The sequence below is a fragment of the Hyposmocoma kahamanoa genome, unplaced genomic scaffold (genome assembly GCF_003589595.1).
Source record: "Hyposmocoma kahamanoa isolate Upper Pololo Valley unplaced genomic scaffold, ASM358959v1 95, whole genome shotgun sequence".
Classification (NCBI taxonomy): domain Eukaryota; kingdom Metazoa; phylum Arthropoda; class Insecta; order Lepidoptera; family Cosmopterigidae; genus Hyposmocoma; species Hyposmocoma kahamanoa.
The window spans coordinates 3535806-3553093 of NW_020654972.1; the positions used below are offsets into that span (position 1 = coordinate 3535806).

A 17288-nucleotide genomic window follows, 5' to 3' on the forward strand; every position below is an offset into this window, starting at 1 on the left:
CGGTATTTTTAGTACTCTGTACTGAGATTATAATTTTTAATTTATTTGTGCTGTTTCCATTAAAATGAAGTTAATATAGGCCAAAAACAAAGTACAGTAACAGACAAAGTACATATACCTTGCAAGAAATCACCACGTACCTATGTGTAACAACAATATTATAAATAATATCTGATAGCTTTGGTTATTTTTGGTCTTGAGTCAGGAACACAGTCGGTCAGATTCTAAGAATACGAACTGAGGGTCTGATCGCTAAATCAATCATTAATCAAATCTTTATGAATGTTTGTCAGCATGATGCAAATAAAAGAAACTCCTGCATATGAATTGCGTTTTTATTTACCAATTTCCGGATCCCGGAAGTCATTATCGCAACAATAACAAAACGAAGTAATGTTTGCATTCTTACGATGAAAGTCCCATAAAGCCTCAATGGCGGGTCGCTTGAGAAGACTCATAAACAGTGTTACGTAAAAGTTAAAATAAACGAGTGTTCTTAAAAGTTTTTAATAACAATTTCTTAGTCTAAACAGTTAAGTTGAATCATACATAACATAACATTCGCAACACAAAGTAAGATTAAAGATAAAGTTAATTTACTAACAATTACACTTCGTTTTGGTATAGCAAAAACATAACGTATGTCATTGGAATAAAACTCGCTTACATTTGAAATAAAAGAAGTTAAGGTTTTTTTTTTATAATACCAAGTGTGCCAGAGTGGTATGCGACACGCTCACTAATAACAGTTGCAGTGCCACTCGGAGCTTTAAATCGCAAAGATCTTAGGAGAACTGCCACTGCTCCCGTCACCCTGCCACGTAAGTTAACCCGCCAACTCACACGTGCCCGTAATTTCATCATCTCATTTCATAGCTCTACAGTTCTGTTGCTTAAAACAACAAAATGTTCGTTACAAAATAATACACGTAAATAAAAGCAAATACGGTTGGACTTTGAGAAATTATAGAGCCAAATTTTCTAATATATAAATGCACTTGATTAATTAATAATATACAAAGACAGGGAAACTAGAAATGAAACTATTGTTTTCAGATTATAATCGCGTAAATACTTTCATTCCTAAACAAACCAAAGCTTTTTACTGATTGATCTCTTAGTCACGGCTGCCTGTCATGGGTTATGTCTAAAATTAATGCCCTAATCGATTTTTTGACGATCGACACATGTCATATCGATCTACAAAAAATACAAAATTGATCGCATGCTTCAAATCAAATCATTTATTTGCTACAAACATGGTGGCCAGTAATATAGTGAGTACAAATATGTTTCGCCAAAAATAAAACAGGCATGCAAAAAATTGGTCGTCACAAATTATATATTATAATCAGTATTACATTAATAATATGCACATTAATAATGATTGTCACGGGTACTCAAATTAATTTAAATTCTATTATATAGTAGTAAGTATTGAAAAAAATCCCTAATACTATATACTTTATCCCTCAACAATTCATATAATTTCATCTTAAATAATTTAATGGGCAAAGTCCTTAATGTCATTTGGTCCTGTATTGTAAATTCTGAGACATGCACAAAGGTAGGTACTTCAAAAAGAGATTTCTGTAATTTTGAGGTTTGATCACAATAGTTTTAGTAAACAAATAATGTAATTTTTTTTTTACAAAAGCAGGCAGGGGTAACAAACCAAGATCTTTGAATATAGGACTTCTTGCACATTTTCGATGACTCGATTTTGACCGACACATGTTGATCGACACAAAATACGATACCGATCATCTGTTGCTTACAGATTTACAAGATTTGTGTGATCACAATCCTCGATCGTCAAAAAATGGAGCAAATCTGTAGACATCTTTAATATATTATAGTAGATTTGATAAAAGAAGTCCAATTTCCAATGGTGTAATTATCTTTAGTGTAAAAATATTACACTGAGCCATTTCTAACGATCCATGCGGCATGGACAGAGATCCGAACGTATACTCCAGGATAGTGATAATGGCCACAACCGTATCCCCAAGAAGTGATTCCCATGATAACATGGCCTGCACCACTATTATTGTGTATAAGAGGACCGCCACCGTCCCCTTGACAGGTATCTTTACCACCGAAGTTTAATATACCGGCGCAAATCATACTAGGGGTGACATCTGGTAAATCTCTATTACCAGGCTGCGATTTAAGGAAGGCGTACCTTTGTACACATACATTTTGATTGATGATGTTTAGGTTTACGTCTTGAAGCTGCTGCGATCGCGATGATTGGCTTCCAGACTGAAATTTTATTAATAATTATTATTTTAACATAATTATATCAATTGATAGTACTACCGCCGATTGCAGGTCTCCGCTAGATCATTCAGCGTAAAGCAAAATCGTGGCGTGCTCGTGCATGCGTGCGTGCGTGGGTGCGTGCGTGAGTGCGTGCGCGCGTGCGTGAGTGCGTGCGTGCGCGCGTGCGTGCGTGCGTGCGTGCGTGCGTGCGTGCGTGCGTGCGTGCGTGCGTGCGTGCGTGCGTGCGTGGTTGCGTGCGTACGTGCGTGCGTGCGTGTGTGCGTGCGTGGTTGCGGGCGTGCGTACGTGTGTATGAGAAGAATAGTATCAACTTACCGCCCAATCGCCCCACCCAGTAGCAATGACAGCGGTGCCGTCGGGTAAATCGTAGTTAGATCCAGCTATCTGAGCTACCCTCACTCTATCTGAGAATACCGCAGGTTCATAAAGGCGGACAATGGCTACATCGTTGTTCAAGCGAGACGGTTGATTGAAGTCCTCGTGAATAATAAAGCTGTGGACCTGATGAAGGGACCCGCCACTGGAAGAATACGACGATCCCAGGCGGACCCGCCAAATCAGTGACGGAATCGATCTGGAAAACGTTTAAGGTGGTACGATTAACAACTAAATTGCAATCCCAGAATATAAATACGAATTTTTCATTATATTTCGGATGTTACAAACTGAATTGTATGAACCCTGAGCCAAGTCTTTGTACAATTTATGCTATAATAATTTTATTTATTAGTTAATTTTGGAATTAACTGGATTTCACACCTACTGTTACATACGGTAATAAAGGACTGAAGATTAATTCAATTCAGTGTTTGAATATAAAGCCATCTATCAAACGATGATTCCGTTAATATATAATCTGAAATAATTACCTACCGCACTTGATAAAGTCAGGCTACTTGTGACAGATTTCCTCCAGGGAAGTACTGCCGTCATAGCCAATCTACCAAGCACTAATGTGAGCATTACTGCGTGTCGGTTTTAAAGAGCGAAGGCGTTGGTGAAAGTACAGTCACATGGGATATGTCATGGAACTTGTCAACTTATGTCTCTAGGTGACTGGCCTAGTGGCAGTGCCACTCAGATCTTCGCGACTTAAAAGCTCTGAATGTCATTACAACTGTTATGGACAGGCGTGTCGCCTTACACCCGGCCCACGGCTCGTTCGTTCCATCTCTTAGTATCATGAAAAAAAGTCATAAGCTGTTTCAAAGAGTGTGTTTGTAAGCACAAAACAATCCCTTACGTATTTATTTACCTAAGTTTCAAAACCGTAAAAAGAAACAGAACAGTAAATCAATGTACACAAAAGTCATGTGTGGCTCCTGACACGCGTTATTTCCGAAAAATATAGAGCTCCTTGTGACTGAGTTCGTCCAGAGAAGTGCTGCCACCTTACCAATTCTGCCACCAAGTAGTAATGTGAGCATTACCGCGTTTCGGTTTTGAAAGGTGAGGGTGTTGGTGAAAGTGGGACTTGTCAACTTATGTCTCTAGGTTAGGTTAGTGCCCCTCAGATATTTGTGATTTAAAGCACCGTCTGGCACTGCAAATGTTATGGACTTGCTCGTCCCGTTACCTGGTATTATGAAAAAAACATATCACATCACAGTCCTGCACTCAATCGCGTAATCTAATAATGGAAAAGTACAATGAATTCTATTCATATTTATGTGATTTTATGTATTTTGAAATAGTTTACAAATATATCCCAAAATGAAACAACAGCTCTTAAAAACTTCCACTACATTGATGAGAGCACAATCTCTTGGAAATCAATGCCAAAGGTAATAACTAGTTACGTACATATTACTGTAATGCACATAGCAATGCGCATTTGAAAGTACAGTCCGGCTTGTGATTAAGGTGCCTCCACACTCCTGGGACCATACGATGCCGTACCTCTGCAGCTGCATGTTCGCCATGTATGGATACTGCTCTATTGTAGTGAAGTCGCCACCTACTATGCGATTTTTCTGAGCTGTGGGCCATAATATATATCGATTACAATAATAAATTGTTAATAATAAAGAATTGTTTTATTACATTTTGCAAAATCATTTCATCGTTCGTTTTCAAGGTATTATAAAAATAAAACTTACCAATGACGATGCCTATAAGTAAATATAAGCAAAAATAAAAAATATTATCCATTTTCGTTCAATTTTATAAAACAATGCTACTAAATACAAAAGCATGTACTAAATACTTATCATTAAAATATATTAATATCTATATGATAAAAATTAAGCAGCAATCAATTTTTAATCATTTTTATCTTGTAAATCTTAAGCGTTATCAATTTTTTGGCTGGATTAAATGCTTTCGCAATCATCCGGTTAATATAAACCGAGCAAACCCTCTGCAATAATACCGTTGTCAAACCTGACGCCCCAAGAGAAGTGTGTGTCTACTATCTGTCAATTTTACGATGTTTTAAACAGACCTTTGTGTATCCTATTGTTATCTATATAATAAAAATCGCAAACGTTCACTTCAGTGGTTAGCTTCAGGAGACAATAGCAACGACTACATGCTGGGTAACTCAGGGAGCTCATATCAAGTAGCAGTGGAACTCCTTGTGAAAGATTTCGTCCAGGGAAGTACTGCCACCTTACCTATTTCTGCCGCCAAGCAGTAATGTGAGCATTACTACGTTCCGATTTCGAAGGGTAAGGGTGCTGGTGAAATTACAAGCACATGAGACATATCAACTTATGTCAGTGGCCCTCAGATCATTGTGATTTAAAGCTCTGAATCGTTTACTGATGGACAGTGTTGCTTACCACCAGGCGCACGAATTGTTCGCCCTATCACTTAGATTATAAAAAAATCTAACAAGTAACTACACAGCAGAGTCAGTAGAAACTAAAATTACAAAACTCACTTATGAAATTGGCGCATGCGGTGCTAAACAGTAATAAATAAAACCGTTAAAATAAAAAAAACGTATCATTTGCAAAACACAACGAATAACGTAGGCAGAGTCACGTACGTAATTATTACTACTACCTAACTAAGTATCACAAGAATAATTAATTTCATTATTATCGTAACATTTGATAAATTTTTTGGCTTCAGTTTATTCACAAAGGTCTGTTTGTCTTTCGCTTTTAATTCCAACACAGCAACATTCCAATTTTTAACAATACAATCATTATAAAATGCAGAGTAAAGAAACTAAATACCAAAGGCATGATTTTGACAACCACATGACCTGTATATCTGATCTTCATACTACTTCATGTTAGCTGCAGGGATGGATACGTTCGTCTGCTCCGGTAGCATGTGTCCGGGACTGTGTGTATAATTAAACATTAGCTAACATGGACTATTTTTTTATTATTATTAATTTTGTTTGGTACTTAATGTTTTCGATAAACATTTCTTCATCATCATCATGTCAGCCGGAAGACGTCCACTGTTGAACACAGGCCTCCATCTAGTAGGGGGCCGTTCCACTGAACGCCTTCCGATTCGTCGTCTCAATTCGAGAACATTTCTGCTCCAACGGTCGTCAGTTCTATGAGCTATGTGCCCTGCCCACTGCCACTTCAACTTGCTAATCCTTTGAGCTATATCGGTAACTTTCGTTCTACTACGGATCTCCTCACATTTTTTACAAAAATCTAATTTGAATTTCGATAGGGTGAGGCTAAGGCGAGGAGACGCGTTTAAGTTGGAAGCCATGTCCCGACATTGCCACAGGATACTGCAACCGACATATCTGGCACTAGCCCGAAGAACCAGTAGAGAATAGATATTCTCCGATCACTCCGGTCTCGTTGGTCTCTGGGAAACTGGAAAGACACTTCGGCGTTGGGAGATGAGCGTGCCGGCTCCGCCACCAAAGTGGACTTTTGGTAATGGACTTTAAAGTCATCGGCTTAGAGGTCGCAACCGTTAGATGTGCATTGCACAACGGTAAGTGAGCGAGTCAACATCTCCGGTACGTATCTGGAAAATAGGGAGTGTACTATACGTACACCCGGTGCAAGTCCCCAAGGCCTTTTGAGAACCGGATGAAGTCTACGTAAATGAGCTGATCTGGGCTTAGAACCTGACAGATGAAATCCCTGCTATTAGGTTTGCTTGCACAGATTATAGTGCCCTTCTTGTATACTCTAGGGGTCGGTAAGGAGGGTCTCTATAAACAAACGTTATGTAGAAATGTACAGGAATGTTTTATCTTCATGAAACAGGAGGGGCTTCCAAGGCCAACTTTTTTAAAGGCATTAATTTTGTTATGAATGTGAGGTATACCAGCATTTAACTTGCAAGGCGTCATCCGGCCATCATTCTTAACCAAACTGTAACAAGTGTAGATAAGCGTGTCATTTTGCTCTAGATGAATCACATGAACATTATTGTATTGCACGGGTAAAACTTACCGATTTGAAAGATACTTACTTTTTTAAGACAATGGTATTACTCTTAACTACACTGGAACGAGCTTACCCAGAAGATACTATTCTGTAGCACCTTGAAGATATTCCGGTTACTTGTGCTCGAAACGACAGTCGCAGGCAGAGATTTTCAGAAATGAAAACAAAGCTGTGCACATAATAAAAGATGACGAAAAGCGCTTAGTACGCCTGATGTATACATTTGGATGTCCGATGGCAAAAGGGAGCAGACGGAATGGGCTTAATGTTGTGTGTTGAGTTTATCATTTATTTATTTTTGAATAACCATAGGCTATTCCAACCAAAACCTGCAATATGAGACCTTAATTATTCCCTTAAAAAAAACAGAAATAACATTGAATGAATTGGAAACCAGAAACTGATTTTTTTACCAAATTAGTAAACGAAGTTTATTAATGTACATATAACCTAATCGGTGTTTATCAGACTAACAATAAACATTATCATCACACAACCCGTTGACAACTTGAATTCGATATAGATTAAGCGTCTTAATCTATGTCGGATTAACATCACAACAATTGCTTATTGAACTAGTTCTAATACAATCACCGACTCGAACATGTCAAAGCAACTTTCGTTCTTTGTTTTCCTTCGAAAAAATTTTCCTGATTGATCATAGAGTAGAATAATAAAACGAAATAAATAAGAAATAAAAGTTACTTGTTTTTTGACAGTTTGATAGCAACAATTTATGATTACCACGGTCCCCACACTAGGCGAGCCTGTATCGTGAGGTCAATGACCTCCTATTTACGTAGAATACTTAGCCTCTAAATTGAACATAATGAATTAAAAATACGTAAACAAGTAAAGTTAAGACATATTGGGTTGGTACATAATTATATTTAGTAGCAATACAGCTCTGCACCTTACCTATTTCTGCCGCCAAGTGAACATTGCTACATTCCGGTTTTAGAGGGTAAGGGTGCTGGTGAAATTACATGCACATAGGACTTTTAATTTTTTGTCTCAGGTTGACATAATTTGGCAGTGCCTCCCAAAACTTTGCGATTTAAAGGTCCAAGTGGCACTGCAACTGCTATGGACAGGCGTGTCGCTTACCACTAGGCTTACGACTAGTACGTCCCGTCACGTGCTATCAATAAAAATATATACAAAGAAAGAAATACTTTTTTATTTATACATATATGTATATTTATTTTTATATGTATGAATAAAAGTAATAATTAATTGTTTATGTGACTAAATAATGGTATATTTTAGCCGATTTCAAAAAAAAGGAGGAGGTTACACTTTCGGCTGTTTGTATGTTTTCAGATATCTCTAGAATTGTGGACCGATTTCGAAAATTCTTTTTTGTTTGAAAGGGTATACTCTCGAGGTGGTCGCGACGCTGTTCCGGGTTCGTTTCGGCTGTCACAAATTACTAATTATTTTCCGAAATAAAAGTCGACTTTTCACTTGACACAATACTACGTGTATTCAAAAAATCAACGTCACCATGATAACCAGAAAAGAAAATACAAAATGTTTGTACATTCTTCATTATAGTACCTAATCCGTATCTGTCCCATTGTCACCAAGAAGTCAGAATCTGATGAGGGGATCCCATGAAGATCGAAAAAAGCCGATAAGCAAATTATCGAAGTCGGATTTTTGAACGAAAATGTTATTAAAACATAATAAGTGAAATCCTGCTACAACATTCAACCAATTAAATTCTCGACAAAATCGTAAGTGAAATCAGGCATAGTTGGTTCTTCTCGTTCTACAGGTACATTTACATACAATGACAATACAGAACAGAAATATAAACAATATTGTATGAAAGCACTCTCTAATTCGACAAATATTACGCGCAGCAGCCATAACAGCGGTCGCACTACATCTACGTTGCATCACACCGATTTCGACCCGAAAGCGTGATTGCTCTGAGTGTTACAAGACCAAGAACAAAGCACTTTCGTTGATCGTATAAACGCTAGGTTAAAGTATGAACAGAGATGTACATAGAGACTTATTTAAAAGCTTTTGAATAAGAGTTTTTAAAATAAGTTTCTCTTTAGTCGTGTTAAAAATTCTTAATTAATTATTTTATTATTATTGTATTATATTAATATTTTATTATATTAAATTAATTCTTATAAATTCAAAATCAAAATTCACTGCTCTTTTTATGTTGTGCTAAGTGATTTGTATCTATTGTACAGATCGTACCCTTGATATAATAAAGCCACATTAAAAGTGCTTTTATCACAAAAAAAGTCCTAAAAATCATACGAACTATATTAAAAAAAATTGTGAAATTTTATAATTCTTTTATACAATATAAAAATGCATGCGAATTTATACATAAATATAAATTCGCTCGTAAAATCTTTCAACATCTATCCTAAAAAGTTGTCAAATTGCAATGGCCTTATTATGCAACATGGACACGATATATTAAAATGGCAGGAGTTTAAGCAATTTACTTACAGCACTTAAAATATTTTTATAAGTGAAAGTAAAAAAAGAGGAACTTCTCATTGCTTACAAAATAAATAGCATCATCCGTGACATAATTGTTTGATTTATAATTTATTCGCTTTATCTGTAATTTATTGATTCTACAACGAGACAACAAAGTTCCGTTGACTTTTGTTTAGTTTGGTGGTAGACTCCACGGTTTTGCCGGCGTGACGGTCAAGGCTGGGTACCCGGTTTCACTTTCTGATACCAAAACATTTTCACCGGCAGCGTCGCTCTCACGACCGCCGCCATCTGCGACCGCGCTCGTGAAATGGGAACCCATTTTCAAACCACTCAAATCGATTTCTAGCCGTATTCACTATTCAAAACATTGTAGACATGCGTTTCTACAATAGTTATAACCGCAGACTGGTAATTTAATACCGCCATTTTACCTTTAGTACTGGTATAATAATGGCATTCTCAGAGATTGGAATTTTAAAATGTATTTTTTTGGTAAAACTTTATGCAGGTTTTTTGCAGTGTATACTTATTTGATTCATTTTACTTAAATTGTGAAAAACATATCTATTATTAACGAACATTTCGCTTTTATGTAGATTGTAAATATGAGCTACAAAAAGACTTCAATCTATCTTCTTCAGACGTTATATTATATTCTTTTCTCTACAATTAGACAAAACGTAAACAAAAACGCCATGATCGTAAACCTTTTTCTTCAGACAACAAATTACGGTAAAGGAAAACCTCGTGAGAAAACAGCATAAAGTAAAAGATATAAAAACCACAAGAAATAAAAAGCGTGCTTGTGTGAAGTTCTTTTCACGCTTGAAAGTACCTTAACATGCGCATGAGCTTAGCATTCGTTATAAAGTGATAAACTGATCAGCGATTAAGTAATCTTTATAATACATATATCTATATATATATATATAACATTTAGTCATTGTTTTTTAAATTATTTTTATCTTTCATATAGCCGCATTCATTTCTTTCGTTTTGCTCACAAAATGACTGAATGAAACGCCGCCTGATTTATAACACCCAAAATTCAGTCTAATTTAAAAAAAAAATTTAAACAAAAATAGCGAATATCGTTTACTTTCTGTCCCAACAACCGCTCGTTAAAATGAAAATATTGAGTTCGTAATAGGCACCTTAAGAAATGGCTGGCAGTAGATTATGATCGTAGTAAACTACATTCTTCTCAGCTTGACTACTGGTGACCTTCGACCAATGCTTTTGCCTTGTATTTCTACACTATAAAAAACCTAAAAGATTTTTCTTTTAAAATCCAGATTTCAATGCGGTCTGCGTTGTGATAATGCACTTTACCTTCATATACAGTGTTTTCTGCTCAAACAAAGAATCGAGTTCTTCACATCCACTTACATTTGTTAGATTTTTACAAAAGCTTAACAATACTTCTCACAGTTTTTTAGACTGTATCCGTTAAAAATTAAGGATCTATTTTGGCAAAAATTGCCTCATCCACCCTCGCGTACCCAAAAATGGTATATTTTTGGGTACAGTGTCTTGTCACAACACAGCAGAGCTAATAAAGTTATTATTCATTGAATGAAAAATGTTTAGAAATTTTATATTTTGTGTCTGATGTCATGATTTAACACAATGTACAAAATTTGTGAATAGTCCAGTGTCGAAATTGTGTTAGTCGGAAAAAAATAATGTAAATTCGTACCTGAGAATGTAAAAATTTACTCATGGAAATTTTATATTTATGCTTTGCTTAAAGGGAACTTACACTTGAGAAAGTTGCTTAATGCTACAAATGGTACTTCACAGCCTGGAGAATGCTTTTGACATCTATATCTTTTAGTGCAATTTCACTACTGATGTATTTTTAAACTACTTTTGGCATTAACATTGGATACTGGTTTTATGGTTCTCAGGCACATAGATTAAAAAATAAACATAATTCATTTATTTGGGAAAACAGGTTATATAGAAAGTGACATATAATAAAATAAGTATCGTTTCATTGTGATGTCCTCCGAACATTATGCAGTGCAAAAAAAACATGTTTGTATACAACGATCTATATATGTTTTACATCACACGCGTGCACACAAAAATTTAACAATTAAATTGGTAATTTAATTGTGGTGATAGTTATGTGGGTCAATAAATATAACGCCTGTCCGTAACAGTTGCAGAACCGCTCGGAGCTTTAAAACGCAAAGATCTGAGGGGCACTGCCACTGCGCCCGTCATACTGAGACATAAGACGACATGTCCTATGTGCCTGTAATTTCACCAGCACCGTTATCATTCAAAACGGGAATACAGTAATGCTGACATTACTGCTTGGCGGCAGAAATAGGTAAGGTGGCAGTAGTACTACCCTGGACGAACTCTATCACAAGGAGCTCTACTGCTATTATAATTATCATTCCTTTCTGTACGTCCGGCGTACCCTGGGCAACAATCGGTGAGTACCTTATGCCAATTGGCAAATCCTTTCAGTATAGTAGTATTAATTTAGTAGTAATTTCAGTATAATAGTAATATGATATAGTCTATGCCATCGATACGATTAAAAAAAGATCAAAAACACAGCGGTGGCTGATACAAATTGATTTATTATATATAATATTATTATATTATAGCTTGATATATTAAAATAATAATGATATAGATGAAATAATATTAGTAATTTCACCCACAACCTTGACTAAAATTATTATTGTCCTGAAATTGCTTTTAGTATACATAGGGCGCACTATAAGTTTCCGGAACTGACCGCTTACATAAACAATATTTAAAAAATAATTACAACATTTGAAAATGGAACTCTTTGGCTGTAGAATACAGTTTGTTTCATCGGACTGTCATTTGTTTTTTCATTGTGGCGTCATTTCAGAGATGGGTTGTCTACATCACCATGAATTTAACTCGTGAAAATTTTCGTAGTATGATTTTCTACGCCTTTAAGTGCAATTTAACAGCTCAGCGGAGCTTTGCTCGGATTCAAACTGCTTTTGGCGATGAAGCACCATGTAAAACGACTATTTATAGCTGGTTTGCAGAATTCAAACGCGGTCGTGTGAATCTCAGTGACGAATTTCGTGATGGTCGCCCGTCCACTGCTGTGAACAACAAAAACATCGATGCTGTGCGCCGTATGATCAACACAGACGGGTATGTGACATACCATGAGATTCGGACATCTTTAGGCATAGGCATGAGTCAAATACAATCAATACTACACAAAAATTTGGGTGTGAAAAAGCTGTGATCTCGATGAATCACACACAATTTGACTGAGGCTCAAAAAACGGATAGCGTCACTTGGTGCAATGCCATGCTTACCAGAATCAACGTAGGGGTGTGAAATTTGGTGTGGGACATAGTAACAGGTGACGAAACATGGATTTATAGTTGCGATCTCAAAAGAAAGCAGCAATCGAGCGTATAGGTCTTTTGATATGAGCCAAAATCAACCAAAGTGGCGCGCATGCAAAGTGCCTCTAAGCGGATGATTGCTTCTTTTTTTAATAAAACTGGACACGTGGCTACAGATGCTTTGAAGAATCGTTGTACCGTGAATAATGATTGGTACACGATCATTTGTTTGCCGGAAGTTATTGACAAACTCCGTAAAAATAACCGTAAATGCCGTATCATCTTGGACCACGATAATGCCAGTTCTCACACGGCCAAACAGACAAATGAATTTTTGAAGGTGAACAACGTTGACCTTATGAGTCATCCCGCGTACAGTCCCAACTTGGCACCTTGTGACTTTTATTTATTTCCAAAAATTAAGAACCAGTTACGCGGTCAAAGATTTTCATCACCTGAAGAGGCTGTCGAAGAGTATGAAAAATATGTTTAAGCGGTTGTCACGGAGGAGTGGCATAAATATTTTCAGAATTGGTTCATTCGTATGAGAAAGTGCATTAACGCTAACGGAGAATACTTTAAAAACAATAAATTCATTTCTGACCATTTATAGTATTTTTTTCTTACTCATTCCGGAAACTTTAGTGCGCCCCGCGTATAACAAAAGCCGTACCGATGACCCAGTAATAATTGCGGGCATCCGCTGGATGCAAGCAGCGGAAGACCGATCGTTGTGGCGAGCTTTGGAGCTTTTGGAGTGGACGTTTTTCAGCTAACGGTAATGATTATAATAAAGCATACTGACGTTGTATTAATTTCAATAATTACATGTAAATATAATGAATTTATGAATAAAATATACTTCATTGCGCAAATATATAAGTATGTTAGAATGAGCTAATGTACAATAAGTGACTTATTTATAAGTAGCAATTTATTCCGGACTTATACGAATTCATATTTAGAAGTACATTTGAGAACAAATAATTTAACTTGTTGAAGATTTTTTGGACAAATTTTCATGAATTATGCTCTTGAGGCCGCACACAGAATTTTAAGTACTCTTCACCATTTTTTCCTTACAGTCTTTTAAAGCAGTATATTTTCAGATTGAAATTCTAAATTTTATATGTACTGGTTTTTGGCGCCTTTTTCTTTGTTATTGTCATTGTTTTATCTGTATATATTCGTGGCTTTACATTATTGATTTAAATAAACTGTAAGTATATTTTCTTTGAACCTGCTCACTTTGCGTTAGCACCCGAACCCCATTGATACAGTCCGCTACAGCTGTTATATTCCATATAATATTATTAGACTTCTACGGGTTACTAAGAAGAGGGTACGAGAAAGAGTTTCTCTGATTTTTATTAATGCTATCTATATTGATGACGTACACGGACGTGTATTGATCGAGTATTGCTGTTTATTATGACGACCTCAGAGGTCGAGTGGCTTGCACACCGGTTTCCATGGTATCGCCATCTCTGAGGTTCTGGGTTCGCTCCCTGGCCGGGTCAGTGTAGAAAACTAACTTTTCTATATTGTCTCAGGTCTGGGTGTTTGTGGTTCCGATTTCCATAACACCAGTGCTATAGCTACTTACTTTGGGATCAGAGCAACGTATGTAAATGTATAAATATAATATTGAGGTATTGTTTTTGGGAAACACTTAGACAAGTAGATTGTTTTTGAAGCGATTATTATTAATATTTCTTTGAACTGTTGGCGGGTACTTAATATGTGTCAGCATCAGAATGCTTGGTAAAGCGAGGTAAAAAAGCGGTGCTTGGACGTATGAGACCGGACTCAAAAAGAAAATTACTGTTCTTTTTTATGATACCAAATGATAAGCAACACGCCAATCACAAAAATCTGTGGGGCACTGCCACTGCATCCTACACCCTGATACATAAGTTCAGAAGTCCAAATGGGCCTGTAATTTCACTAGCACCATACTCTTCTAAACCATACTATACTACCATACTCTTCTAAACCAAAACGCAGTAATGCTGATATTACTGCTTGGGTGCAGAAATAGGTAAGGCACTGTTGCTGTTCTTCGGTTTTTGCAATTGCTGCGCATTGATAACGAAACTACTGTTTTACAATTGTTCTATGCTTTTTCAAACAAAATATCACCCCATCAGATCCTAATTTGCCACTCTTACAGGTGGAATATTTTCTTCAAATTTGAATGGGACCGCTACTGAGATACCCCTATTCCAACAAAGTAAGAATCATCGAAACCGGTTCACAAATGTCCGAGTAATCGCGTAACTTACGTCCAAAAAAAACAGTCGAATTGAAGATGTCAACCTTTTCTATTTATGTGGATAAAAAAAAACCAAATATACACGATTTTAGATCCAAATCGAAATCGAAATCGAAAATACGTAGTTTATTTTTCAAAATTACAGTTTTTATAAGGTTCATTCAATTAATTACTTATTAATCAACGCACAATATTTTTTTTAAAGTTCAGGTTTAAATAACATTTTTTTTAAATCATTGACTGTAAAAACGAGAAATAATATTTATAGAAAACGACATTTTTTTGTTACAAAAAAAGAATAAAAATGAATGATCCAACATTTTATTTTAGTGTGCGTGACACTGGCATTGATTGCGGGAGACGGGTGGGCCTAATGACCCCTGAAATTAGGAATGTCCCATGCAAATCCACCTGACAATACAAGGCACAAGAGTCGCTTATAAGAAATACTTTATGCCTTTATTCATATTTTTATTTCTATTTCGCACCTCGTGTGTTATTTCGTGTCAAGTTTTAAGTAATACCAAGTGACGGTACGAAGAAGTCGTGCGCCTGGTGGTAAGCAACACGCCTGTCCATAACAGTTGCAGTGCCGCTCGGAGCTTGAAATCGCAAACATCTCATTGCCACTGCACCCGTTACCCTGAGACAGAAGTTGAAAATCCCATTTCCCTCTATTTTCACCAACACCCTTCTTACCCTTCGAAACCGAAACGCAGTAATGGTCACTCAATTACTGCTTGGCGGCAGAAATAAATAAAGTGGCACTACTTCCCTACACTAACTCTTTCACAAGGAGCTCTACGGCTACCAAACTGTTTATAATATTGTTATTAATAGTTATTATAGACAGATAATGTAATACAACGTTATTATATTATATTTCCCTGTTGCTGGGATACATACATTAAATTGTAGTGTTAAGTATGTTCTATTGGAATAGCAAACGAATAAACAAAGAATGTTTTCACAAGGGTTTCAATTTCCTCACACTTTTTGGAAGAACACGCATTAACTTTCGTTTTGAACAATTTTTAAGAAAATACGCATAAACAACGTACACACACAAACAAAAAACCCTGTATAACAATTTACATATAAAATTAATGTCAATTACATAAGTTAGACAATAGACAAATAACGTTATTTCATTATAACTTAGTCTAATACAAGTAAAACAAATGTTACGGAAGCTTTAAAATAAACAGTAAAAAGGAACCTTAATTATTATACAATTTTCATAAGGCATATACCATTAAATCTTAGAAATCTAACAATGTTGTTGCGATGCCTAAACTAAGTAAATGGGTGTACCTGTATTTTAGGCATTTTGTTTTTATTTCTTTATATTAAAAAGCTTAAAACAGACTTGCTATATTAATTTAACAATAATTAATAGTTATTAGTAGGTATTAGTAATTATATAAATATAAATATGAAATATCTTCTAGGAAGCCTTTTTTATGCCAGTCTTTTTATACACAAAAAAGTGTTTGAAATAAATAAAATGTTGTTTACGGTTATCAAGGAACTTGTTGCCATCTGAAGCTATGAATCGTTGTACCATGATTGCAGGAACAATTTAATTAATCAATTTAATCGTGTTATTGATTTTACCAAAAATCTTGATAGACTCAATTGATTAAAGTCCTTTTTTCCTGTGTAGCTTTTTGTACCACGCAGTAATTGCCTAAAAAATTCCAGTCAGCGTTATAGATTATTAATTTGAACTGATGCGCCAACACCAAACGTTGTGCGTCATCGGTGATGTCACGTCTTAGACTATGGAAATCAATTCCATCCTATAAATGTCACGTAGGTAAAACTTCACTCTCATGTCACCGCATGCCGTTTTCAGCTTAAATTGTAATTTGGTACCTCCATTTTCGTCTAAATATAAGAAAGTTATGTTCTGTAGCAAAAATATAATGGTCTTTTTCCTATTTCAGTTCATTTTCTTTTATTTTAGGGATAAAGCTGAAGGAAAACTGAAAACATAATTGCAATAAATCCATGGAACACTTCAAAACCTACACCTCATTGAAAATAGTAGATAAAAAAAATATGAATAAATAAAACTTTTCATTTATTTGTCACAGATGGCGTTACGGCAATAAATCGTTGAAAAGCAAAAACAAATATCGCAACAAGCACATACAAGAATTCGTTAGGTCTACTGATTCACATTGATTGATTCGTAGCTCAGTTGGGAGAGCGTCAGGCGCGGTATCTGAAGGCGCTGCTTCGAATGTGGCGAATCAAAAGAATTTTTCTTAGTATTCGGACTTTGTATTAATAAATTAAATACCAATTAATTATAAAACTAACATATCAAATGGGTATGTGACTCAGCTACAGAGGAGAGTGTAGCAAATTGCCCGAGCTGGTATTCTGCCGTAGCCTGTAATGTTTTCATCATAGTTTTTGTTTCCGTGGATTTATAGGCGAAAAAAGTGCAGTATCAGTATGCAGGTAGGTATATATATATCACTTTTGGCACT

The 17288-nt window shown here is 35.9% G+C and overlaps 1 protein-coding gene across 1 annotated transcript; it reads right to left on the reverse strand.

The window, feature by feature from the left end:
• On the reverse strand, positions 1–4199 carry LOC113238305 (trypsin CFT-1-like). The gene is made up of 3 exons (XM_026475142.1): positions 4090–4199; positions 2602–2860; positions 1–2265 (listed from the first exon to the last, which is right to left on the reverse strand). Exons 1-3 carry the CDS (start codon positions 4197–4199, stop codon positions 1918–1920), a joined length of 717 nt encoding a protein of 238 aa, XP_026330927.1. The 3' UTR covers positions 1–1917.
• Between the last annotated feature and the right edge of the window lie 13089 nt (positions 4200–17288).